Source organism: Paroedura picta, chromosome 16 (genome assembly GCF_049243985.1).
Source record: "Paroedura picta isolate Pp20150507F chromosome 16, Ppicta_v3.0, whole genome shotgun sequence".
NCBI classification, from domain to species: Eukaryota; Metazoa; Chordata; class Lepidosauria; order Squamata; family Gekkonidae; genus Paroedura; species Paroedura picta.
In genome coordinates, this window is record NC_135384.1 from 11,595,563 (window position 1) to 11,615,738 (window position 20,176).

Sequence of the window (20,176 nt, forward strand, 5' to 3'; positions counted from 1 at the left end):
CAATCAGAAGTCATTGGACTGACTCCAAGCCAGACACTAGCTTTGTCCCAACGCACGAGATTGCATGAGCTACTCAGACAGCGATCGGAGCCGGCAGGAGCCGGCGCTTGACCAGCTCATCGAGGGTTAAATAGGTTGCGCGCTCTGGGTCCTAGAGACCTCAAGCACCGGGGGAAGGAATACAGGAGGGAGCTTCCTCTCTTGCAGGGAGCCCTATGTCCCCCCCCCCCCCCCAAAAAAAAAAAAATCAGCAGCCGATCTGGAGATGGTCGAAGCCCCCAAGCTGGGGAGAGCTGCAGAGGTGAGTCGCTGCCAGACGTGCAAGGTGCAGGGTTGCAATTTCAGGGGTGCTCTGCAAACTGGTAGCATCTCTTTGGTCGGTGGGGAGGAGGAGGGAGAGAGATGCTCTGCCCAAAGGGAGATCTGTTATGTCCTACATGGAGTGGTGGTCGTCGGCCTTGGGGGGAAGGGGGGAGGAATTATTCCACCTGGCGTTCACCCTCTAAGCACCGTGCAAGTCAGAGGTCTCCTGCAAAATGTGTTCCTCTTGTCAGCACCCTTGTGATACAGGGTCCCCTTGGAGGGATGGGCCATGTGAAGGATGCGTCCTCTCTGACAGTATTTGCCACTGGGGCTCAGTGGTGAGTGGTGTGCATAGGGTTGCCAGGTCCCCATTGGCCACTGGCAGGGGATGGGAGGGGTGACCTGGTGGCCAGATCTGGATTGGGGAACTCTTGGAGATTTGGGGAGGACAGAGACACCGGTGGGGGGCAATGCCAGAGTCTGCTGTCCAAAGCATCCATTTTCTGCAGGGGATGATCTCTGTAGTCTGGGGGATGAGCTGTAATTCCAGGAGATCTCCAGGCCCCACCTGGAGGCTGGCATCCCTAGTCTGAGTGCACTTTCAATAATTCAAGAAGCTGAGTCCTCATGTTCCTATACGTGTTGCAGGTCATCCAACTGTGCAGGCATTAATTCTGAAGTTCAATGTCACATCGCCAGGTCTTGCCCCATAAGTCTTAGAGTGTGAAATTCTGGGGCTCCGGCAATGCTGCCTCAAAGATTCTACGACACGTCCTGCTTCCTCCCTCCTTTGGTAGCTTCCCAACCCGCCTCTGAGGCCCCGACCTTTTAATAAGCATCCCCTTCTGTCCCTACACCCCGCACAACTTTTTTTCCCCTACAAAATCTAGTTTCCATGTGCCTGAGATGAGCTGCCCTGATGATTCAGCATTCATTGACCAGTGCTCTCCCTACATTGCTATTCATCCCCCCCCCAATAAAATTGTGACATTACAACAACTCTTCGCATGTTCTTGGTGGTGGTGCCAAAGACTGGAAGGCCAGATTTTAGCTTACTGTATAAAGATGTAATTTCCCCCTTAATCTTTTACTTCAGGAATCAACAACACGCTTTAGATGGGAGTTTTGCCGTCCTGTGATCCTTCTAAGGCTGTGAGGCCTGAATGTCTTCTGAGCAGCAGCATCGATAAGACCAGGCCTGCACTAGATCCGCTGAGCGCGGCGTCCCCCAGTTACGGCCGGGAGACGTGGACTTGAACAGGGATGAGGCCAGATCCAAGGAGACAAAATGGCGGCAAGGCAAGGGAAGTAAGAACGCTAACTTTGCAGGTCCAGCTGCCCTTGTAAACGACCTTGAGAGAAGAATGGAGGAGCTAAATCCAGCCCGCTCTGAACCAGGGCAAGGTCTGGTGACGGGAGCGGGAAAATCTCCGCGGGTCGTTCAGGCCGGAGCCATCGGTGAATTTCTGAGGTGGGCTGCACCTCAGCAGGGTAGGCATGAGAGACAGGAGGGGATGCTGTCGCATGGAGAGACCCAATGGCAGGAGATCTTGAAGACTGTCCAGTCTTCTCATTCAGGCTGGACGAGTTCTCAGTTGCCGGATCTGCCTCCTTGGGACGATCTGTCCACGTTCGAGAGGGTGGCTGACGCCTGCCAGTGGTCCCGAGGGGAAGGCATGGCCCGACTCGGGCCAAACTTCAGCGGGGAAGGCCAGCACTTCTTCACCAGCTTGGAGGCCAGAGAGAGGGGAGATTACGGGAAGGCAAAGGCCGCCGCCCTCCGAGGGGATGCCGCGAGTCCCGAGACGCAGCGCCAACGCTTCCGACAGTTCCGCTACCAGGAGGCCGAGGGACCCCGCGAGGCGTGTAGCCGCTTGCGGGAATTGTGCCATCGCTGGTTGGAGCCGGAGACCCGCACCAAGGAGCAGATCCTTGAGATCCTCATCCTGGAACAGTTCTTGATGATCCTGCCCAAGGAAATCCAGAACCAAGTCCGAGAGCGCGGGCCCGAGTCGTGCGCTCAGGCGGTGGCCCTGGCTGAGGGATTCCTGCTGAGGCAGCGAGAGGGGAGGAAACCGGAACAGCAGGTAAAGGCATTCGGCCTGGGCTGCCTTGAAGGAGGAGGGATCCCAGGTGGGGGAATTTTCTGTGGCACCTTGAAGGAGGAGGGATCCCAGGTGGGGGAATTTCCTGTGGCACGGATAGTTTTTGTCCCAGACGAAAGAGCACCCGAAATCCACTGACCTCCCTGTCAAAACCCACCAATTTGGATTCCAACAAAAGGGTTCCTATGACCCTTCCCCCACCTCTTTCCCTTATAACAGAGGAAACAGGGCAGCTGTCGTTTAAAATGTTTATCGAAATGTTTTAAAACTCATTTGACTGAATCTAATGTCTATTTTTCCTTTTTATTGTATGTCGGTTTTCCTTTTGCCGTAATCCGCCCACAGTCTCCAGAGAAAGAGCAGAGAATAAATGCAAATTCATTCATTCATTCATTCATTCATTCATTCATTCATTCATTCATTCATTCATTCATTCATTCATTCATTCATTCATTCAATGCAGGGTTACCCACTGCTCCAGTGGGATGCTGGCCGAGTCCGGGCCCAGTCATTGTCAATGGCAAGATGGGGCAAAACGCCCCTAAGGTTCCCTCTCCTCAGTCTCACTGGAATTGTTGTGCTTGTTTCAGGTGACGGCATCGCTTCAAGGAGGGACCACAAACTGCTCTGAGACACCTCGCCCTCCAGTGAATGCCAGGCCGAGGCAAAGCTACAGAGAAGTCAGGCAGCAAGACAATGGGAATGCCAGCTCACTGGGTAAGGATGGGGTTGCACCTTGGGCCAGCCTCCCCCTCTCTTTCTGTGCCTCTCTTTCTTTCTCTCATTCAGTCTCTCCTCTAGCCTCACTCCTACAATTTGGGTCTTGTTTCCTCTCTGGCTGAAAAGATAGAACAGAGTGTGCTCTCACACATGTTTTGACGGGCCCTCTGCTTTGAGTGACTTCTCTGGCAGACGGAAAGGTGTGACTGGATGGCACAAAGAATCAGAAACTGCTGTTTAAAACAACCACTTTTCTGCTGCAGGGGGAAAAAACGTCTCCTCCAGCTACCCCAAAAGGCTGTGCTGTGGGGTCACAAGACCTACACAAACAAAAGCCCTGTAAGTTAAGGGTTGTACTAAGGAGAGGAATTGGAGGACATTGTGTCAACAAAGCTGGCTGGATCCCACGGATGCTCTTGTGCTCCCAAGCTGTCTGTGGCTTTAGAGGTCAAAAACAACACTTTTTTGAATTGGACCCAGGAAAGGATTGGACCCCGGTGTAATTGCTGTAATATTTAGAGTCATGTGATTGGCTCCAACCAACATTCTAGCCACAGAATTCTGTACTTTGATTACAGTGTGGGTTGGAAAAAAATTGCCCGCCACAACCTCATCTCTCATAGAGTTGTGAGTATCCTGCATAGTGCAGGGGGTTGGACTAGATGACCCAGGAGGTCCCAGCTCTGTGATTCTATAATTTACTTTTCTTTTCTTGTGTGCCTCCCCTTCCATCACATCTGACTTTTCTTTTCCACTCCACAGGTGCCAAGTTTCTAGGAAGAGCTGGACAGTCATTCCAGTGTCCAGACTGTGGGAAAAGATTTCGGGGAGAGGAGGAGCTCCAGGCTCACAGTGGCATCCACAGGAAGGACAGACCACATGCCTGCGCTCAGTGTGGGAAGAGGTTCACCCGTCCGTCGGGCCTGGCCAAGCACCTGAAAACGCACTCGGGCGAAAAGCCCTACCACTGCGGCCAGTGCCCCAAAAGCTTCATTCAGATGTCCCACCTCACCAGACACCAGCGGATCCACACCGGGGAGAAGCCCCACCCTTGCGCGGAATGCGGGAAGCGTTTCAATTGCCCGTCGGACTTGGCCAAACACCAGCACATCCACACGGGAGAGAAGCCCTTCCGTTGCGCGGAGTGCGGGGCGAGGTTCAACCAGTTCTCGCACCTCACGCGACATCAGAGGATCCACACGGGAGAGAAGCCCCATGCCTGCACCGAGTGTGGGGAAACATTTAGCCAGCGAGCGCACCTCATCAGCCACCAGAGGATCCATACGGGAGAAAGGCCCTACCGGTGCACCTATTGCCAAAAAAGCTTCAGCCACCTCTCGGCCCTCACGGTCCACAAGAGGATCCATATGGGCCAGAGACCCTACGGATGCCCGGAGTGCGGGAAGAGGTTCATTGCCTCGTCGGCTCTGACCAGGCACCAGAGGACGCACTCGGAGGAAAGGCCCCACACCTGTGACGAATGCGGCCGGAGGTTCAACCAGCTCTCCCACCTGCACAGGCACCGACGTACCCACTCGGGCGAGAGGCCTCACAGCTGCACCGAATGTGGTAAAAGGTTCAACCAGCTGTCCTCTCTCACCCGGCACCAGAAAATCCACACCGGAGAGAAGCCTTTCCCCTGCGATGAGTGCGAGAGGAGGTTCATCCGTCTGGCCGACCTCATCATCCACCAGCGAATCCACACGGGAGAGAAGCCCTATCGTTGCCTGGAGTGTGGGAGGAGGTTCCGTCAGAGACAGACTCTTGTCAAGCACCAGAGAATACACCCCAGAGCAAGCTCTTAACAATACGCACAGTATAATAGCGTTCACCATTGGGGGCGGAGTTGGAGTCCGAGTGTGGATATTCCAGGAGAGGTCTAAACTTGATATGGAATTTTCTCCACTCACTTGATCTGCTGCTTCTTTTTGGTACCTGTGAGGGGATGGAGCATTACCATTATGGTTTCCAAACATTTTAACAAAGAGGTTCTTCCAGTAGAATTTTGTTATATGGACCCAAAGATCTCACCCACCTTTCCCTTTTGTGTCCATACCTTGTTGTCCAAACATCCCAACTCTGGCTGCGTGGAATACTGGATCGGGCCCCAGGGTCGAGTCAATTTGAGAATCCAATCAAAGAAATGTTATCACCATGATGAAGGTATTTTAGTGTAGGCAAGGATATATCGGCTCCTTAAAGAATCTGAGAAGGACCGGGGATGTGGATATGGGTGACTACTCTGAAGAGATGTTTTTTTGTGTTACTGCTCCAATTTAAGACCACTCTCACCCCCTTTTTAAACTTTTTGTCCTCTAGTCTTCCTTAGCATTGTGTAGGTGACACTCCACCACAATCGCTGCATTTCACTGCGGGACTCTTTCAGCTGAAGGGATCTGATCTATCTTGGTCTGAACTTTTGACTGTTGGTGGATATGGTCACTGTAAGGTCAAAGCGGCCTTCGGGTTTATCTCAGTGAGGTGAATCGTTTTTATCTCTGCCTTTTCAGATGAGGGAACTTAGGGCTTTCTTGGCACCACAGAGCGACGCAAACGTGGAACCCAGGTTTGGCAGAGGTGTCCTGTTGGGTTTCATTGGGTAAGGGCCACTCTGGTTTCCACTCCTTATCTGTTGGTCCGTCTCACACACACAACACATGGACAAACGCACAAGCACTCCCTCCCCTCTTGAGAGCCCGCTGCTTCTGATCTGTCGAGCTGGGTTTGATTCCCCGCTCCCACACACAGCCAACTGGGTGACCTTGGGCTAGTCACAGCCGTGATAGTGCTGCTCTCACGGAGAAGGGAAACAGTAAACTCAGGCAACTACTCAGAACAGTGCTGCCGTCTCCTGTTTTCTAGCCTCACCATTGTCCAAATCTCTTTCTTGTCTCCATTTTTCAGACTAGTCACCAAAGATCAGGGTCCCTCAGTGAGGCAAGGCAGGCTTCGGATGGAGGCCCAAACCACACCATTTGAACCACCTTGTCCCAGTTTGGCTGAGAGTCCCTCCTAGAAGGGAAGAAGTTGGGTGGCTTTAAGTGCCAGAACTGCAGCCCATCCTCCTTGGTGCCCAAACTTCCTTCTTCTCCCTCCTTTTTCGGGGGGCTTTGCTAACAGGATTCTGTTCTTGTAGACAGAAACGAAGCAGCTCTTGCTGCAGAGATGGAGTTTGGCTACTGCTCTTCCCAGCTTGTGTTTCAGCCCAGTCTGGGCCAAGCTCATCACGGCATGGCAGCTAAGCAGGACCAGCTGTGGTCAACTCAGTACTTGGATGGGAGGCCACTAAGACAGCCTGGGGTTGCTGCGTTGAAAAAGGCAACGGCAAAGCTCCGCTACTCATCCCTTGCCTTGAACGCCCCATGGCCGGGGTGGGTCTCCAGGAGTCAGTCGTGACTTGAAAGCAAGTTCTCTCTTATGAGATGAAGTGATGTTTTGTAAATAGCTGGTTGTCGCGATAGAAAGACTTTGGTGGAAACCGGAGAAAAGCGGAAGTACCGCATAGGGGTTAGAATTATCTAGCACACTTGTGGGATCCTGGCAATATCCGGGGGAGGAGGTTGGAATCCTTGAGAATGGGTGACAGTCCTTGTTAGGGCGCCATACGTTGCCACCTTTCTGTGCTACTGTTTATTAAAAGGACAACTTGCCTGACAAATGAGACGGTTTAGTGTCTTGATCATCTGACCGGCACATAAATAAATACAAAAGCAAGATGCTGACGGGAGAGCCGCAGACCTGGCAGGGCCAGCGTGATTTAATGGTTAGGAGTGGCAGCCTCTAATCTGGAGAACTGGGTTGGTCCCCCCTCCTGTACATGCAGCCGGCTGTGTGTCTTTGGGCAGTCAGTTCTCTCAGAGCTCTCTTTACCTCGCCTACCTCACAGGGTGCCTGTTGTAGGGAGAGGAAAGGAAGGCACTCATAAGCCACTTTGAGAGTCCTTCAGGTAGTAAAAGGCAAGATACAAAACCCTTGTTTTTCTTCTTTTGACCAAATGTTAGCTCACAAAACGTGCAGGAAATGGGTTTGGGGGTGCCCCCTGCTGGGCTGCTGGTCCCCCCCCCCCATCCACCAGCAGGGATGGGGGAGGGTCAGATTGCCAGTTCCAAGTTGAGAAACTCCAAAAGATTTGGGGATGAAGCCAGGGAACTCAGTGGAGTACAATAGCATCAAAACATGCATTTACCCCAGGAAAAGCTAACTTCTGTATTCTGGAAATGGGCTGTCATTTTGGGGGGTCGTCAGGTCCTACCTGGAGGCTGGCATCCCTATGCCTCCTTTTCCCCATTAAATGACTTTGTACTCCCAGCCTTCTAATGTGACTTCAATTCCCATGGAAACCAGGTGATGGCGTTCAAGCTCTGGTAAAAAGTGCCCTGTGTACCAGCTTTCATTTATTTCCTTCCTTTTGGACCATTCAACAGATGCTGCAGCTGTCTGGTCTGTTTATCATGCTCCACGGAGCGTCTGTTGGGCACGAGGAATTTGGACTTAGCAGGGATCACTGCAGGCCCTTCAAGACTGACCACAGCTCAGTCACTTCAAAGCCAAGATGCTGCATGGCCAGCCACAGAAATGCAAAGAGATTCCCTTTGCTCTTTTGGGGAGGGCTGGTGGGGCTTCAAGGATGTGTTTGAGGGATCTAACTAGTCTCTCCATTATTTCTTTAGCTCTCAGGATCCACATTTTGAGGATGTCTTCAAAGCCACTTGTAACTCCGTTAATAAAAAAACTGTACTGTAAACTTCAAGTGTTAAAACAGATCAAATGTCATTATCATTTTTTAATGAAATATCTGAAAAATACGGGGACTGGTGGCCTGAAAATAAGAGATTAGATTTATAAGGTCTTCTGAAAATAGCCAGTGTGGGTATGGGTCAGTGGTTACCCCTACAGCTGAGTTATTCTTGTTCTCTTCCATTTCACCACTTTCAGATAGTAATTGTAACCCAGCCAAAACCTAAGAGTACATAACACAGCTGACTTATGCCAATCGCGTGTGGTTTTCAAGGCACAGCGACCCTTGAGGGTCTCCCATCCAAAAACCAACCAGGGCCAACCCTGCTTAGCTTCTGAGATCTGACAAGATTGGGCTTAGCTAAAAGTGGGAACCACAAAGGTTAGGGGTAAAACCATGTATAGCAAAAAAGAAACAATTTATTATTAGAGTTCAAAAATGTTTAAAAACCATAACATAATACCTATTGGGCACAATAGATGATATTCTTTCATGTTTTTAAAACATTTTTGAGCTCTAATAATAAATGGTTTATCTTTTTCTAGACCTGGTTTTAGCCCTAACCTTCGTGGTTCTCACCTGTTTTCCAGGTTGGGTTTTTTAAATTCCCTTTGTGCAATTCATCTAACTAAAAATGCACAAACCTGGGAAAGCGGTTAAGATGGTGGACTCTAATCTGGAGAACCGAGTTTGATTCCCCACTCCTCCTCCCCATGCAGCCAGCTTGGTGACCTTGGGACAGCCGCAGTTCTCTCAGAACTCTCTCACAACCACCTACCTCACAGGGTGTCTGTTGTGAGGTAGCCGATTGTAAGTTACATTGACTCGTTTGGGTAGTAATAAGCAGGATAAAAAGAAAAATCCAGTTCTTCTCAAATCTCAGGAATCCTTGTAACAACTTTATAGAATCATAAAATCATAGAGTTGGAAGGGGCCATACAGGCCATCTAGTCCAACCCCCTGCTCAACGCAGGATCAGCCCAAAGCATCCTAAAGCATCCAAGAAAAGTGTGTATCCAGCCTTTGCTTGAAGACTGCCAGGGAGGGGGAGCTCACCACCTCCTTAGGCAGCCTATTCCACGGCTGAGCTACTCTGACTGTGAAAATTCTTTTCCTGATATCTAGCCTATATCGTTGTACTTGTTCTGACATAGACCGCCATGATTAATCCCGTATTGCAGTAGAGGCAGCTGCCAAGCAAATGTGCGACTGAATTGAGAACCGGGGTTGCCAGAAGCAAAGGAGGGCGACCAGAGTAGTGGCTGGGGAACGGCAGGATCGTCCATCCCGATCGAGCACCAAAGGGCGCCTTGCGTATACGGAATTAGAAATGCGGGCTTTTGATGAGAAGTTAAACTCTGGCACAAATGCCACGCGGGTGTTGATCCCCTCATTATGGTGCCAGGGTAATGACCAGCAGAAAGCCCCACTGCCAAAGTAAACAGTCCTCCAATCTGCAGCTGTTGCCTGGAGCTTCATTAAGCAGGAATGTGCCGCCCGCAAACTGGACGGCCTCCAGGACAGCAGATCTGATTGCTCGAGAGGATCACTGGAACAATGGTCAGCCGAAAAAGGCCGTCCGTGCCCAAATCACCACTCGGTCCTTTCTGGGCCCGTGACCAATCTGCAGCCATGGCAACGGGACAATCTTGACCCCGGAGGGGCACAACATAGGTGTTGATCGGGCAAATGCTGCCACAGTTGCTGCTGGCATCCAGAGCGAAAAGTCCTGGATCATTCGCAGGTCAGTGACTACCTCCTGTTTGGGAACACATAATCTGTGTGGAACAAGCTTGGAGGGCACAGAAGGAAAGCGATAAGTCCAGTTCCAAAGGGGATCCAAATGAATCAGGAGGGGAGGTCTGGATCCACCTCACAGGAGCAGGCAAATGCTATCTGTTGCAGCCAGGAAGACCTCTTGATTTTGAGCACAGTGCAAGCCACCCCCCACCCCCCCTCCGCAAGACATTTTCCCCTCCCTGGGAATAAAATAAAAATCACAATGGCACACACGTTGCTTGAAATCGAATTAGGGTTGCCAACTTCCAGGTAGGGTCTCCCAGAATTGCACTCTAGGGTCTTGCAGATGTCTTTGTTTTCACGAGCCTGTCCCATATCCATTAAAAAGAGGAAGCCGTTTGGGAGCCTGAGATAGCTCAGGCATTTGAAATGCCCAGACTGTCACAAAAGGGTCCGGATAAAGGGCTCTTAATAGGGATGCCAGCTTCCAGGTGGGACCTGGGGATCTCCCGGAATAACAGCTCATCTCCAGACTACAGAGATCAATTCCCCTGGAGGACACGAATGCTTTGTAGGGAAGACTATACCGCTGGCTTTCTCAACGAAGGTTTCATGAAACACTGGGGTTTCTTGATGGTCTTGGAAGGGTTTCCTGAATGGGTGGGAGTTAATTTTTGTATATTTTATAAATTTGCTGTACATTGATCAGGTGATATGAGCATTTATGGTCATGTTAGCCTGCCTCCCCCTTCCAAAATGCCCAATGGTGGGCCTGGAGGGGGTGCAAAGGGCATGTACATAGTTATGCACCATCACACCACTTCTGGGAGTTCTCAAAGCCTGAAGAATGTTTCAGGGGGTTCTCAATGGTTAAAACGTTGAAAAAGGCTGCTCTAGGGTATCGTTTCTCTCTGAGGTCCCTGCCCTCTCTGGGATATAGGAACCAGCACCCCCCTACACCTCTCATTCCCCTTTCTTCACATCAAGAATCCCAAACCATTTCAGTGAGTGCCTCTCCATGGAAACCCAAAGCCAAGGTACAACAAACAGAGCGGTACCCATCTGCCTGTTTCAACCCCCCCCCCAAGCCCTTCCCCAGTGACATATTTCTGCACTGTACATCAACAAGCCCCCATCAGCCAAAGGACTCTGCACGCTAGGCACAGACTGCCAAGGAATCAAGAAAGGTCAGGGCCCATCTGTCCTCGCTTGGGGGGCAGAGGACTGACATGCAGGCCAGGGGGGGGGGCTTTGCCCAGCACAGAAAAGATCCTCCTTGAAACAGATGGTCTCCCTCCCCAAAGTCTTGCTATTCGTGGGCAACAGGAAAAGGAACCTGATCTAGGGAAGGACGACTCGGCTTCCAAGCTGCTCGATCACTTAACAGTGAACTAATTTCCCCTTAATATCCTATAATCACTCTGCCATGTTCTCAGCTGGAGTCGATAAAGACGGGGCTTTTCGTGCAGTGGCTTCAAAGCGTACACATGACTGACACGGAGATTTTCACTCCCACTGACGAAATCAGGGACTCGTACTCATTAACACCTGCGGTCTTGTTCACATGGCATTAGAAGAACGAACCTCTCAAATAATAATTTTTGGAACAGCCCCATGAGATGCAAATCTGAGCCTTTTGCAACAGAACTGGGAGGAAACAGGGAAAGAGATGGAAGCCGGGAAGAAAGGGTGTTTCCTACTCCCTGGCACATCCTACACCTGTACTCAACCACATGGAAGCAAAGCTGCCCCATTAAGACCAGACGCTTGTTCAGCAGCAATCTGGAGCCATGAGAACTAGAAACTTAAGCATGGCTAACCCTTCCCAGGTGGGATACTTTGCTATGGTTTCTCCCTTGTTGCTGTGGCTGCCAAAACCGGGCGAGGAGCACCCTTGCGCACTCACCACCATTCAAAGCCTGAACACCATTGGGAAAGGTCATAATCTATATCTCCAAGCACGAATGCCCCAGAAGACAGACCTTGCCAGCAAGGGCACCTATCACCCTCCCAGTGCAACCCTCATCCCACAAGCTCACTGTTTGGAAACTCCTGAGCCCAACTCACCCCTCCATGGCACAGCGAACAGAGGTACAACACATCTTTCCTCCCCATAGCCCCAGCAGACAGTTCCTACCCTCGTACCCACCCCTTACCTCCCCTCACCCACACACTAGCACCTGTTGTGTTTGCAGCTCCAACGGGCTTTAATTCTAGTATATATATATATATATATATATATATATATATATATATATATATATATAAATTTGTTAAACATTTATCAGATATTTGACTATATATTGTGATGACAACCCATCCACTTCTTCCAAAATGGCTAATGATAGGCCTGGAGGTGGTGGGGAGGGGAGAGGTCCCGGGTGGGCATGCACACAGCTCTGCTTATCAACCATTTTCTGCATGATTGCACCACTTCTGGGGGTTTTCAAAGACCAAATAATGTTTTTAATTTTTTTTTTCAACTGGTAAAAAGTTGAGAAAGGCTGGACTAGATGGCGAGGAACTTTTTCGTTTTTTAATAAAAGTAATCAGCCTGCTGGGTGACCTTGAACCAGGCTCAGTTCTCTCTGAGCTCTCTCAGCCTCACTGACCTCACGGGGTGTCTGTTGTGGGGAGAGGAAGGGAAGGTGATTGCAAGCCGCTTTGAGCCTTCTTCGGGTAGAGAAAAGCGGCATTTAAGAACCAACTCTTCTTCTTCTTCAGTAACTTCAGGGCTCTCTCAGCCTCACCCACCTCACAGGGTGTCTGTTGTGGGGAGAGGAAGGGAAGGTGATTGCAAGCCGCTTTGAGCCTCCTTCGGGAAATAAAAAATGGGGTTCAAAATGGGGTTCAAAAAACCAGCTCTTCTTCTGAGGGCAGTCTGACAATTTTATTCCTCCCCAGCCACCTGCACACTGCAAGTAGCCCTAGAAAGGAGCCCGAGAGTCAGTCTCCCATTTCAACTTGTGCACTACCTGCTCAGCTTATATACTTACAGATCAACAGAAATTACAGGCTATAACTCAGGCCTTTGGTACTTGGTATTCTGACGGAGTGGGGGGCGGAATACTCTTCCTCCGGGAAATATGAAGCATTAAAAGAGTTTGCTAACAATAATGAAGTTCTCTGGTGCAAGTCGGGAGCCGAAAGAAAGCACAACCAGCTTCTACTGGACAGCATATGAACTGATGGGGTTGTAGGGAAACAGGGCACGCTCTCTCTCTCTCCCTTCAGGCTGGTCTCACCAAACATTAGCCCCTGGTGCCCTAAGCAAGACGAAAACAGCAGGACTGCTTCTTTCCAGGAACATCTGGGGCATATCTGGCGAGGCCTAAGAGCAGCTGGGCCGGTGGCGGTAAAAATAACCCTGATAACTGGCTGCTAATCCTGCCCCCTGGAACTGCCTGCTGGACTCCAGAGGCCTGACCTTTTGGGGCGGAGGGATGAGATGAGAAGAGAGGGGTGGCTTGGCCGGCTTCCCTCCGGGCGCGGCTGGACTGAACCAGCCGGGAAGCAGTCGCTATAAAAGGCTCCACGGGGACCGACATGTGGCAGGTACCAGGCAGGAAGGCAGGACTGAGGACCCAGAGAGGGAATCACAGAATCATAGAGTTGGAAGGGGCCATACAAGCCATCTAGTCCAACCCCCTGCTCAAAGCAGGATCAGCCCAAAGAACAGACAGGATGACTCTGGAAGGACGACGGGAGAGCGTCAACCCCACCGTGTCAGGTAAGCATCGGTCTCCGGCAGCGGTTTGCACTTCCCAGCAGGTCTGCATCTGGAATAGCAGGCTGGTGCCGTGTAGTGGCTCTAGAACCCCATTTGAAGATCGGGAAGAGCCAGGGCCAGATCCCCACTCTGCCAGGGCAGCTCCTTGGGGGACTTCAGCCAGTTCCTCTGAGCCAGCCTAGCCCGCCTTGCAGTGATGTTGTAAGGTTAAAACAGGGAAGGGAGAGCCACGTATGCCATCTCGGGGGGAAAGGTGGGGGTCAAAATGTGCTTCATAGTTAAACAGACAAGCCAGCAGGCTCAAAAGTGCCGTTTCAGGGATGCCAGTCCCCAGGTGGGACCTGGGGATACCCGGCTTTACAGCTCATCTCCAATTGACAGAGATCCGTCCCCTGGAGAAAATGGCTGCTTCGGAGAGTAAACTACTCCACTGAGGTCCCTTTGCCCCTAATTGCATCCACTCCTGGCTCCACCCACAAAGTCTCCAGGTATTTCCCAACCCAGAGCTGGCAACTTTAGCAGTTGGCTTAATGTGGATCTCCTGCCAAAAATGGGAATATGTCTTCTTATGTCTTGCACTGACAGTATTCCCTCGCCACAAATGTCTTTGCACATTCGCATTATAAGAGACATCCCTAAATCCCCCCCCCCCTCACCCCTGGCTTCTTATATAGGCATTTCTTATATTGAAGACTTCTGGCATCTTCCACCAGATTCCTAGTGGGTGGACGTGGTTTGTGATTATTTTGTGGAGGAAGGGCATTCTGCACATGGTCGGAATGCTTCATCGGCTCAACTATTACTGAACCCTTCCTGAACCCCAAAAAGTCATAAAGCAAAGGAGCCGTTGATGCTTTTGACCTGCCGATGCAGTGCAACCTGGCTGGATGTTATGAGCCAATGGGGGGGGGGGTTCTCTGCCCACTTTCCCAACACTCCTCTTTTTCTCTCCATGCAGCCATGAAGCTCATCCCTGGCGACATCACGAAACGGCTGGAGGAGATGGTGTTGCTGACGTCTCAGAATCTGCCCCAGGTGGAAGTGACCAGCAGTTACACCATCCTCCGGGAGCTGGGCAGCGGCTCTTACGGCCACGTCCTGATGGCAGTCCACCAGCGCCAAGGTGAGTCAGGAGCCAGGAGGCAGCCCAAGGGGTGGGCTGGAGCAGGATCTTGGACCTAGACTTCCTTGGAGCCAAGGGAGGTAACAGCCGGGTGTTGAAACCGTCCTTTCTTTTTGGGCTGTTGAAACATAGCAAGTAACACGGCGGAGAATGCTGTGGGCCAGGGGGCCAGTTCCTGGTGAGGCTGCAGAAGAAACTGGGCTAAGAAAGTGACACGGTGGCAGTGCTAGAAACCCTTGAAAAGAGTTTTGGGGGAATATCTAGAATGGCCCAGCATTATATGTTTTCATTTCCAGTTGTTCCACTTTGGGGGTAGAGCCAGGAGTGGGCAGGGAGAAATCCCAGTGGTGTGTAATGCTATATAGTCCACCCTCCAAAGTAGCCACTTTCTCCAGGGGAACGGGACTCTTTAGTCTGGAGATGAGCTTACATTCCAGGGGATCCCCATGTCCCACCTGGAGCCTGGCATCCCTAATTATGACGAGTGACCACTGCTGCCAGAGGGCAAAATGGGGCGATGAGCTTGGGTCCTGACGATACTAGCCTGGTCCTCTTTCTATTACCCCACGTTGGGTCATCTGTTGATTGCTATTCCAGATGGTTTTTTGTGGTTTTCCTCTGTCCAACTGTGTGTGTTCATGTGTCTATATGTTACCCAGCAAGTATGATCCAGGCTTGGGAAACACCCAACATTTCCCCTTCTTCCTTCTTGCAGGGACGCCCATGGCGTTGAAATTTGTCCATAAGAAAGACACGGAGCTGCAAGATTTCCTGAGCGAATACTGCATCGCGCTGACCCTGGGGGCGCATCCCTGCATCGCCACGGCCCTCGGCATAGCCTTCCAGACCCCACAGCACTATGTCTTTGCCCAGGAGCTGGCCTTGGCCAACGACTTCTTCTCACTCATGGTGCCACAGGTAACTCAGGCCAAGATTTCAGGACTTCCTGACATCGAATTCAGTTGACAGTCGGTTGGCAGGTTCCCCCTGGGAAAGGACCCAGCCTTCTGTCTCCCCACACCCGCTCCTTCTGAGCTTTTTCAAACAGTCGTAGAAGGGGGGGGGGTGCATGAGAAAGTGCACACTCCCCTAGATCAATCCCATGCCTTTCGGCACTCCTCTCCCTGGTCATTTCAAATCGTAACGAAGCCTTGCTTTTTTACATCTGATGCGACAAAAGTACCCCTGAGCATGTGCCAAGATCCCTAATGCCATCTCATCACACAGTGAGCTCTCCTAAACACTCAATCGCCCTGTGTAGATTTTGGTTCTTGATTACTGAGGATTAGCAACTTGCACAGGCAACAAATTTTTTAAAAATGTGCCAGTGGGAAATACTGATGGCTTGTCAGACTAAATCTGTCTAAATCCCTGTTCTGCTATGAAGCTTGCTGAGTATCACGGGACCAGTCATTTTATTTCAGATAAACTCACCTCCCAAGGCTATTGTGAGCATAAAATAGGGAAGGGGAAGCCATCCATAGGAGGGAGAGATGAGCGGATGGATGAACGGATGGACAGAGTCAGGAATCCCAAATTAGACCCTGTTGGTTCCCAGGATAGTATGCGCAAATAGATGTGATATTTCCTTTAAAAGAATTGTGATGATGGTTAGGAACATGTTTAGGGAATACAACCCAGGACATAAAGCAGGAAAGTACTAACTTACTACCTGACTCTTGATTGTCTCTATCGGGTGGGTCAATCTTAGTTCCATGCCAAAGCAAGTCCCATCTCAAAGTCTCTTCCACAGCATATGCAGCAGTGCCTAGTTGTGGGGCATGTAGAAGCCAAGCTCCCATGAAATACCCGGAATCCATAGGTTCAGATTTAACTTTTTGACCTACTAGGATCAGGTGATCAGCTAAACCAATCAGATGCTGTTCTTGATACAATCTTCCAGAACATTACCTCGTTCCTCTCACCTGTGGTTGCTTTGCTTGTCAGACAGACAGATAGGCAGACGGATAGACAGCTCTTAGAAAGCCCTTAACTCCAAACACCGACTCAAACATGGAACAGCAAACATTAGAACTCATGGACTCCTCCATTTATGACATCCCACCAAGGAACCTGATTGGCCCTGATTGGTCTATTCCCAGAGTCTTGTTAGCAATTGGCTGGATTTCAATCCGTCATTTGCATGTTGCCTTGAGATACGGAATGTCCATGTCCATAACAGGGTTGTACTTACTTTCTGCATTTCTTCTACTTCGCCCCACCCAGGTTGGTGTGCCTGAACGGCGGGTCAAGCGCTGTGCTCTTCAGCTGGCGAGTGCCTTGGACTACATGGAGACCAAGGGGCTGGTCCACCGTGATGTCAAACCAGAGAACGTCCTGCTGTGTGATCCCGAGTGTCGGCGCATCAAGCTGACCGACTTTGGGCTGAGCTGCCCACAAGGCCACCTCATTGAGGCATTGCCGGAGAGTTTGCCCTACACGGCGCCAGAGCTGTGCGTCCTGGGCCCCACGGCTCGCCTGGAGGCCCAGCCCAGCCTTGACACGTGGTCCCTGGGAGTGCTCCTCTTCTGCGTGCTCACCGGCTACTTCCCCTGGCTCACGGCCATGCCCGCCGACCGGCATTACCGCACTTTCGCCTGCTGGCACCGCAGCCCTCGCTTTGCCCCACGGCCGCCCCACTGGGAACGTTTCACGGCCCCGGCGCTGGAGATGCTGAAGGGCCTGCTGACGCCCAACCCTGCTCACCGTTGCCCTGCCAAGGAGGTGATGAATCATATCAAAGCTCCTTGGCTGTTGCCAGAGACCCAGAGCCGGAGTCAGCCCAGCAGGGACCATCTTTTGGGCACTCAGCGGCGGTGCTGAAAGATGAGGCCAGCTGGGCAGAGGAGGGAAGGGCTGGCAGCCATCCCTTAGCTGTAGTCATTGAGGGACCAAAGACACCCATCACCAAACTAGGCCTCTCTTCCACCTTGGGGATGAAGAGACCCTCAATCCAACCTAGAAAACAGGGGGGGGGGGAGATGGTGTCATCCTCAGAAGGCTAAGCAAACCACCAGCAGGACAGGGAAGGAGAAACTGACTCAGGGGACCAGTCTGACCATCTTAACAGGAACCACCTCCCGCCTGCCCAATGTCCTAGCTCAACTCTGTATCAGAAATTCAAGAATTTCAGCCTCTCCTTGGTCAGTAGCTGACTATATTTATCCTTGAAATAAAGCCTCATGGGAAGGAGTCAAATGAGGCTGCATTTAGTGGGCCCAAATGCCTTGCCATATCCTACTACCTCCTCTAGATCAGAAGGACTAAATCTCCATAAACTTGCTTCTGGGTGAACGGGATGGAAATGAATTACTCCTCCTCTGCAACAAAAACAGTCAGTGCGATTAAGTATCTTTCCTGGATGTCTATGAACCCTAGGGTTGCCAGCCTCCAGGTGGGGAGAGTAGATCTCCTGCTTTGACAACTCATCTCCAGACTACAAAAATCAATTTCTCTGGGGAAAATGGCTGCTTTAAAGGGTGGACTATGACATTGGACCATGCTGAGGTCCCTCCCCTTCCTAAATCCCACCCTCTCCAGGCTCCACCCCCCAAATTTCCCAACCCAGATCTGGCAACTCTAATGAAACCTTATTCAAAGTCAGTATTCCTTTGCAATATTGTGGGCATTGATCATGGAGACTGACAGGCATTCATACAGTTCTTAAACTGAGCCAGCTTGGAACATCTCAAGACGTTGTCTCTTGAAAACTTGGAGATGCTCATGAAATTGCTTTACCTGGACTCAATGTGACAGGTGGGGAGCTGCCAGGTGCAGTTTAGTTTGGACAGAGCTGCCAAGAGGTTTGGGGTTGACATTTCTGTGACTTTAGCATGGCCTGCCCGTAGGCATGTTTACAAGCTGCTGTATTACCTGCTCAATGTGTAAATTTGTAAATAAACAATTATTATGAAACTGTGACCGTAATGTAACAGTCCACTTCCTTAAAGAACACAGTTCCTGTAGCTGTTGCTGATAACCTCCCCTCCCCCAAACGCACCGACGCACACCGCTTGCAGATGAGGAAATGTAAAATTTTAGTCAAGCCGACAAAACAATGTTAAATATAAATCTAGCTCTTCTTATTTCCTGGCTTGCAGTTCTGTCCTTGTTATCAAGTGCCTTCCTACTTCCTTCCTTTATTTGTCTGTTCCAAAAAACCTTCACGGAAGCAATACACACTTTATAAATTCTTTGTGGCCACATGCATATTTCTATCATGAGCCAAGAGAGGTTCTATGAAAAAACGCACGTGAAAAAAATCCACATGACAATTGTGCATAGAAAAAAAACCCACTGTCATAAATACACACATGAATAATGCCAACAGTGAAAATTGCTCACCCTGAAAAATATGCACATATAGCCATTATATCGTATAATCATACCGCATAGAAACTGCAACCACATCACTTACATCTTAGGTACAAGGATTCAAAAACATTTTTTCCCTGGAGGGAAAGTAGGTGGGATTTTAAAAAAAATTAAAAATATTTAAAAATCAAATTAAATACTTTATTTTTTAAAATTTACAACTTGTCAACCATTTCAATGTTTTTTAACTACTCTATGGCTTAAAATTCTTCAAGTACCTGAATTTATTTATTTTAGAAAACCATTGCTTGATCTGCAGGACCCAGCCAATTCCACCCTGTCTTGCATCCTGCATTTATGGGGAAGGTGGTTGAAAGGGCTGCTGTGGATCATCTTCTAGCATTCTTGGAAGAAACTTCGCCATTTGGCCCCCTACAGTCTGGCTTCCCTCCTGGCCACAGGGTGGAGATGGTGCTGGTCACCCTGATGGAAGCCATCTGGCATCAGCTGGATAGAAGCAGTCTGGTGCTCCTCATGGTGCTTGATCTGTCGGTGGCATTTGACATGGTCAACCATGATTTGCTAGCCCCCACCTATCTGGAACTGGAATCTGAGGGACAGCCCTAGAATGGCTGATCCCTTTTCTCCAGAACCAGACACCGAGGGTAGCTGTGGGGGAGAACTTTTCACGCCCTTACCAACTCTCTTGTAGAGTACCACAGGACGCAATCCTTTCTCCTACATTGTTTAACATCTTTATCCACCCTTTGGCCCAGCTGATCTATGGGCTGGGTTGTCACCAATATGTGGATGACATCTCCTGATGGATGACCAGCCTCACTCTCCCCTGGGAACGTTTGCCAAACATTTGGAAGTAGGGAAAGTTTGTCTCAAGCAGAGTCGCCTGAAACTCAACCCTTCCAGGTCCTGTGGCTGGGACAGAAAGGGTCAGATCAGGAAGCACATCTCCCCTGCCTAAATGGGGTGCAATTGGAGACCTCATCCTCTGCTAGGAATTTGGGGGCGATCTTTGATACCTCCATATTTTAGGGCACCTCCATAAGAGGTTTTATATATGTGGAGCTATTGCACCATCCTTGTAGGGAGGGGCACTGGTTGCCTGGTTTGCATTCCCCCCCCCCCCCCGATACAACAAACTCTTTTTGAGGCAAAATGGCTGTGCTTCTGAAGCATGGAAAACACATGTTTGTTCCACGCCCAAAGGCTTTCTAACTTCTTGAGCTGAGTCCAATATGAGGCTCCTTTCACTATGAGACGTGAACGCCCAAGAACCTCTGTAACCGGAAACGATTAACGAGAGGCCAATTTTTCTTGGCTTCTTCTCACACACCTGCTAAATATAGCCTGATGCAAAAGACAGCCACAGCAGGTGGGTGACAGAA

At 50.3% G+C, this 20,176-nt stretch overlaps 2 protein-coding genes across 2 annotated transcripts; both read left to right on the forward strand.

Annotated features, from left to right (window-relative positions):
- Positions 1-1,403: 1,403 nt before the first annotated feature.
- Positions 1,404-7,853, forward strand: LOC143824983 (uncharacterized). The gene is made up of 3 exons (XM_077312847.1): positions 1,404-2,390; positions 2,999-3,125; positions 3,891-7,853. Exons 1-3 carry the CDS (start codon positions 1,668-1,670, stop codon positions 4,931-4,933), a joined length of 1,893 nt encoding a protein of 630 aa, XP_077168962.1. The 5' UTR covers positions 1,404-1,667; the 3' UTR covers positions 4,934-7,853.
- A 4,503-nt stretch (positions 7,854-12,356) lies between these two features.
- On the forward strand, positions 12,357-18,462 carry LOC143824985 (serine/threonine-protein kinase SBK1-like). Its single transcript, XM_077312854.1, has 4 exons — positions 12,357-13,336; positions 14,295-14,459; positions 15,175-15,377; positions 16,686-18,462. Exons 1-4 carry the CDS (start codon positions 13,291-13,293, stop codon positions 17,280-17,282), a joined length of 1,011 nt encoding a protein of 336 aa, XP_077168969.1. The 5' UTR covers positions 12,357-13,290; the 3' UTR covers positions 17,283-18,462.
- Positions 18,463-20,176: the final 1,714 nt, after the last annotated feature.

Excerpts from the sequence above, each read along its gene's own strand:
- LOC143824983 (XM_077312847.1), top strand. The coding sequence starts at position 1,668 with ATGGAGGAGCTAAATCCAGCCCGCTCTGAACCAGGGCAAGGTCTGGTG. Across the intron at positions 2,391-2,998 it reads GGAGGAAACCGGAACAGCAG|GTGACGGCATCGCTTCAAGG; the intron begins GTAAAGGCATTC and ends TGCTTGTTTCAG. Across the intron at positions 3,126-3,890 it reads TGGGAATGCCAGCTCACTGG|GTGCCAAGTTTCTAGGAAGA; the intron begins GTAAGGATGGGG and ends TCCACTCCACAG.
- LOC143824985 (XM_077312854.1), top strand. The coding sequence starts at position 13,291 with ATGACTCTGGAAGGACGACGGGAGAGCGTCAACCCCACCGTGTCAG. Across the intron at positions 13,337-14,294 it reads CGTCAACCCCACCGTGTCAG|CCATGAAGCTCATCCCTGGC; the intron begins GTAAGCATCGGT and ends CTCTCCATGCAG. Across the intron at positions 15,378-16,685 it reads TCTCACTCATGGTGCCACAG|GTTGGTGTGCCTGAACGGCG; the intron begins GTAACTCAGGCC and ends CGCCCCACCCAG.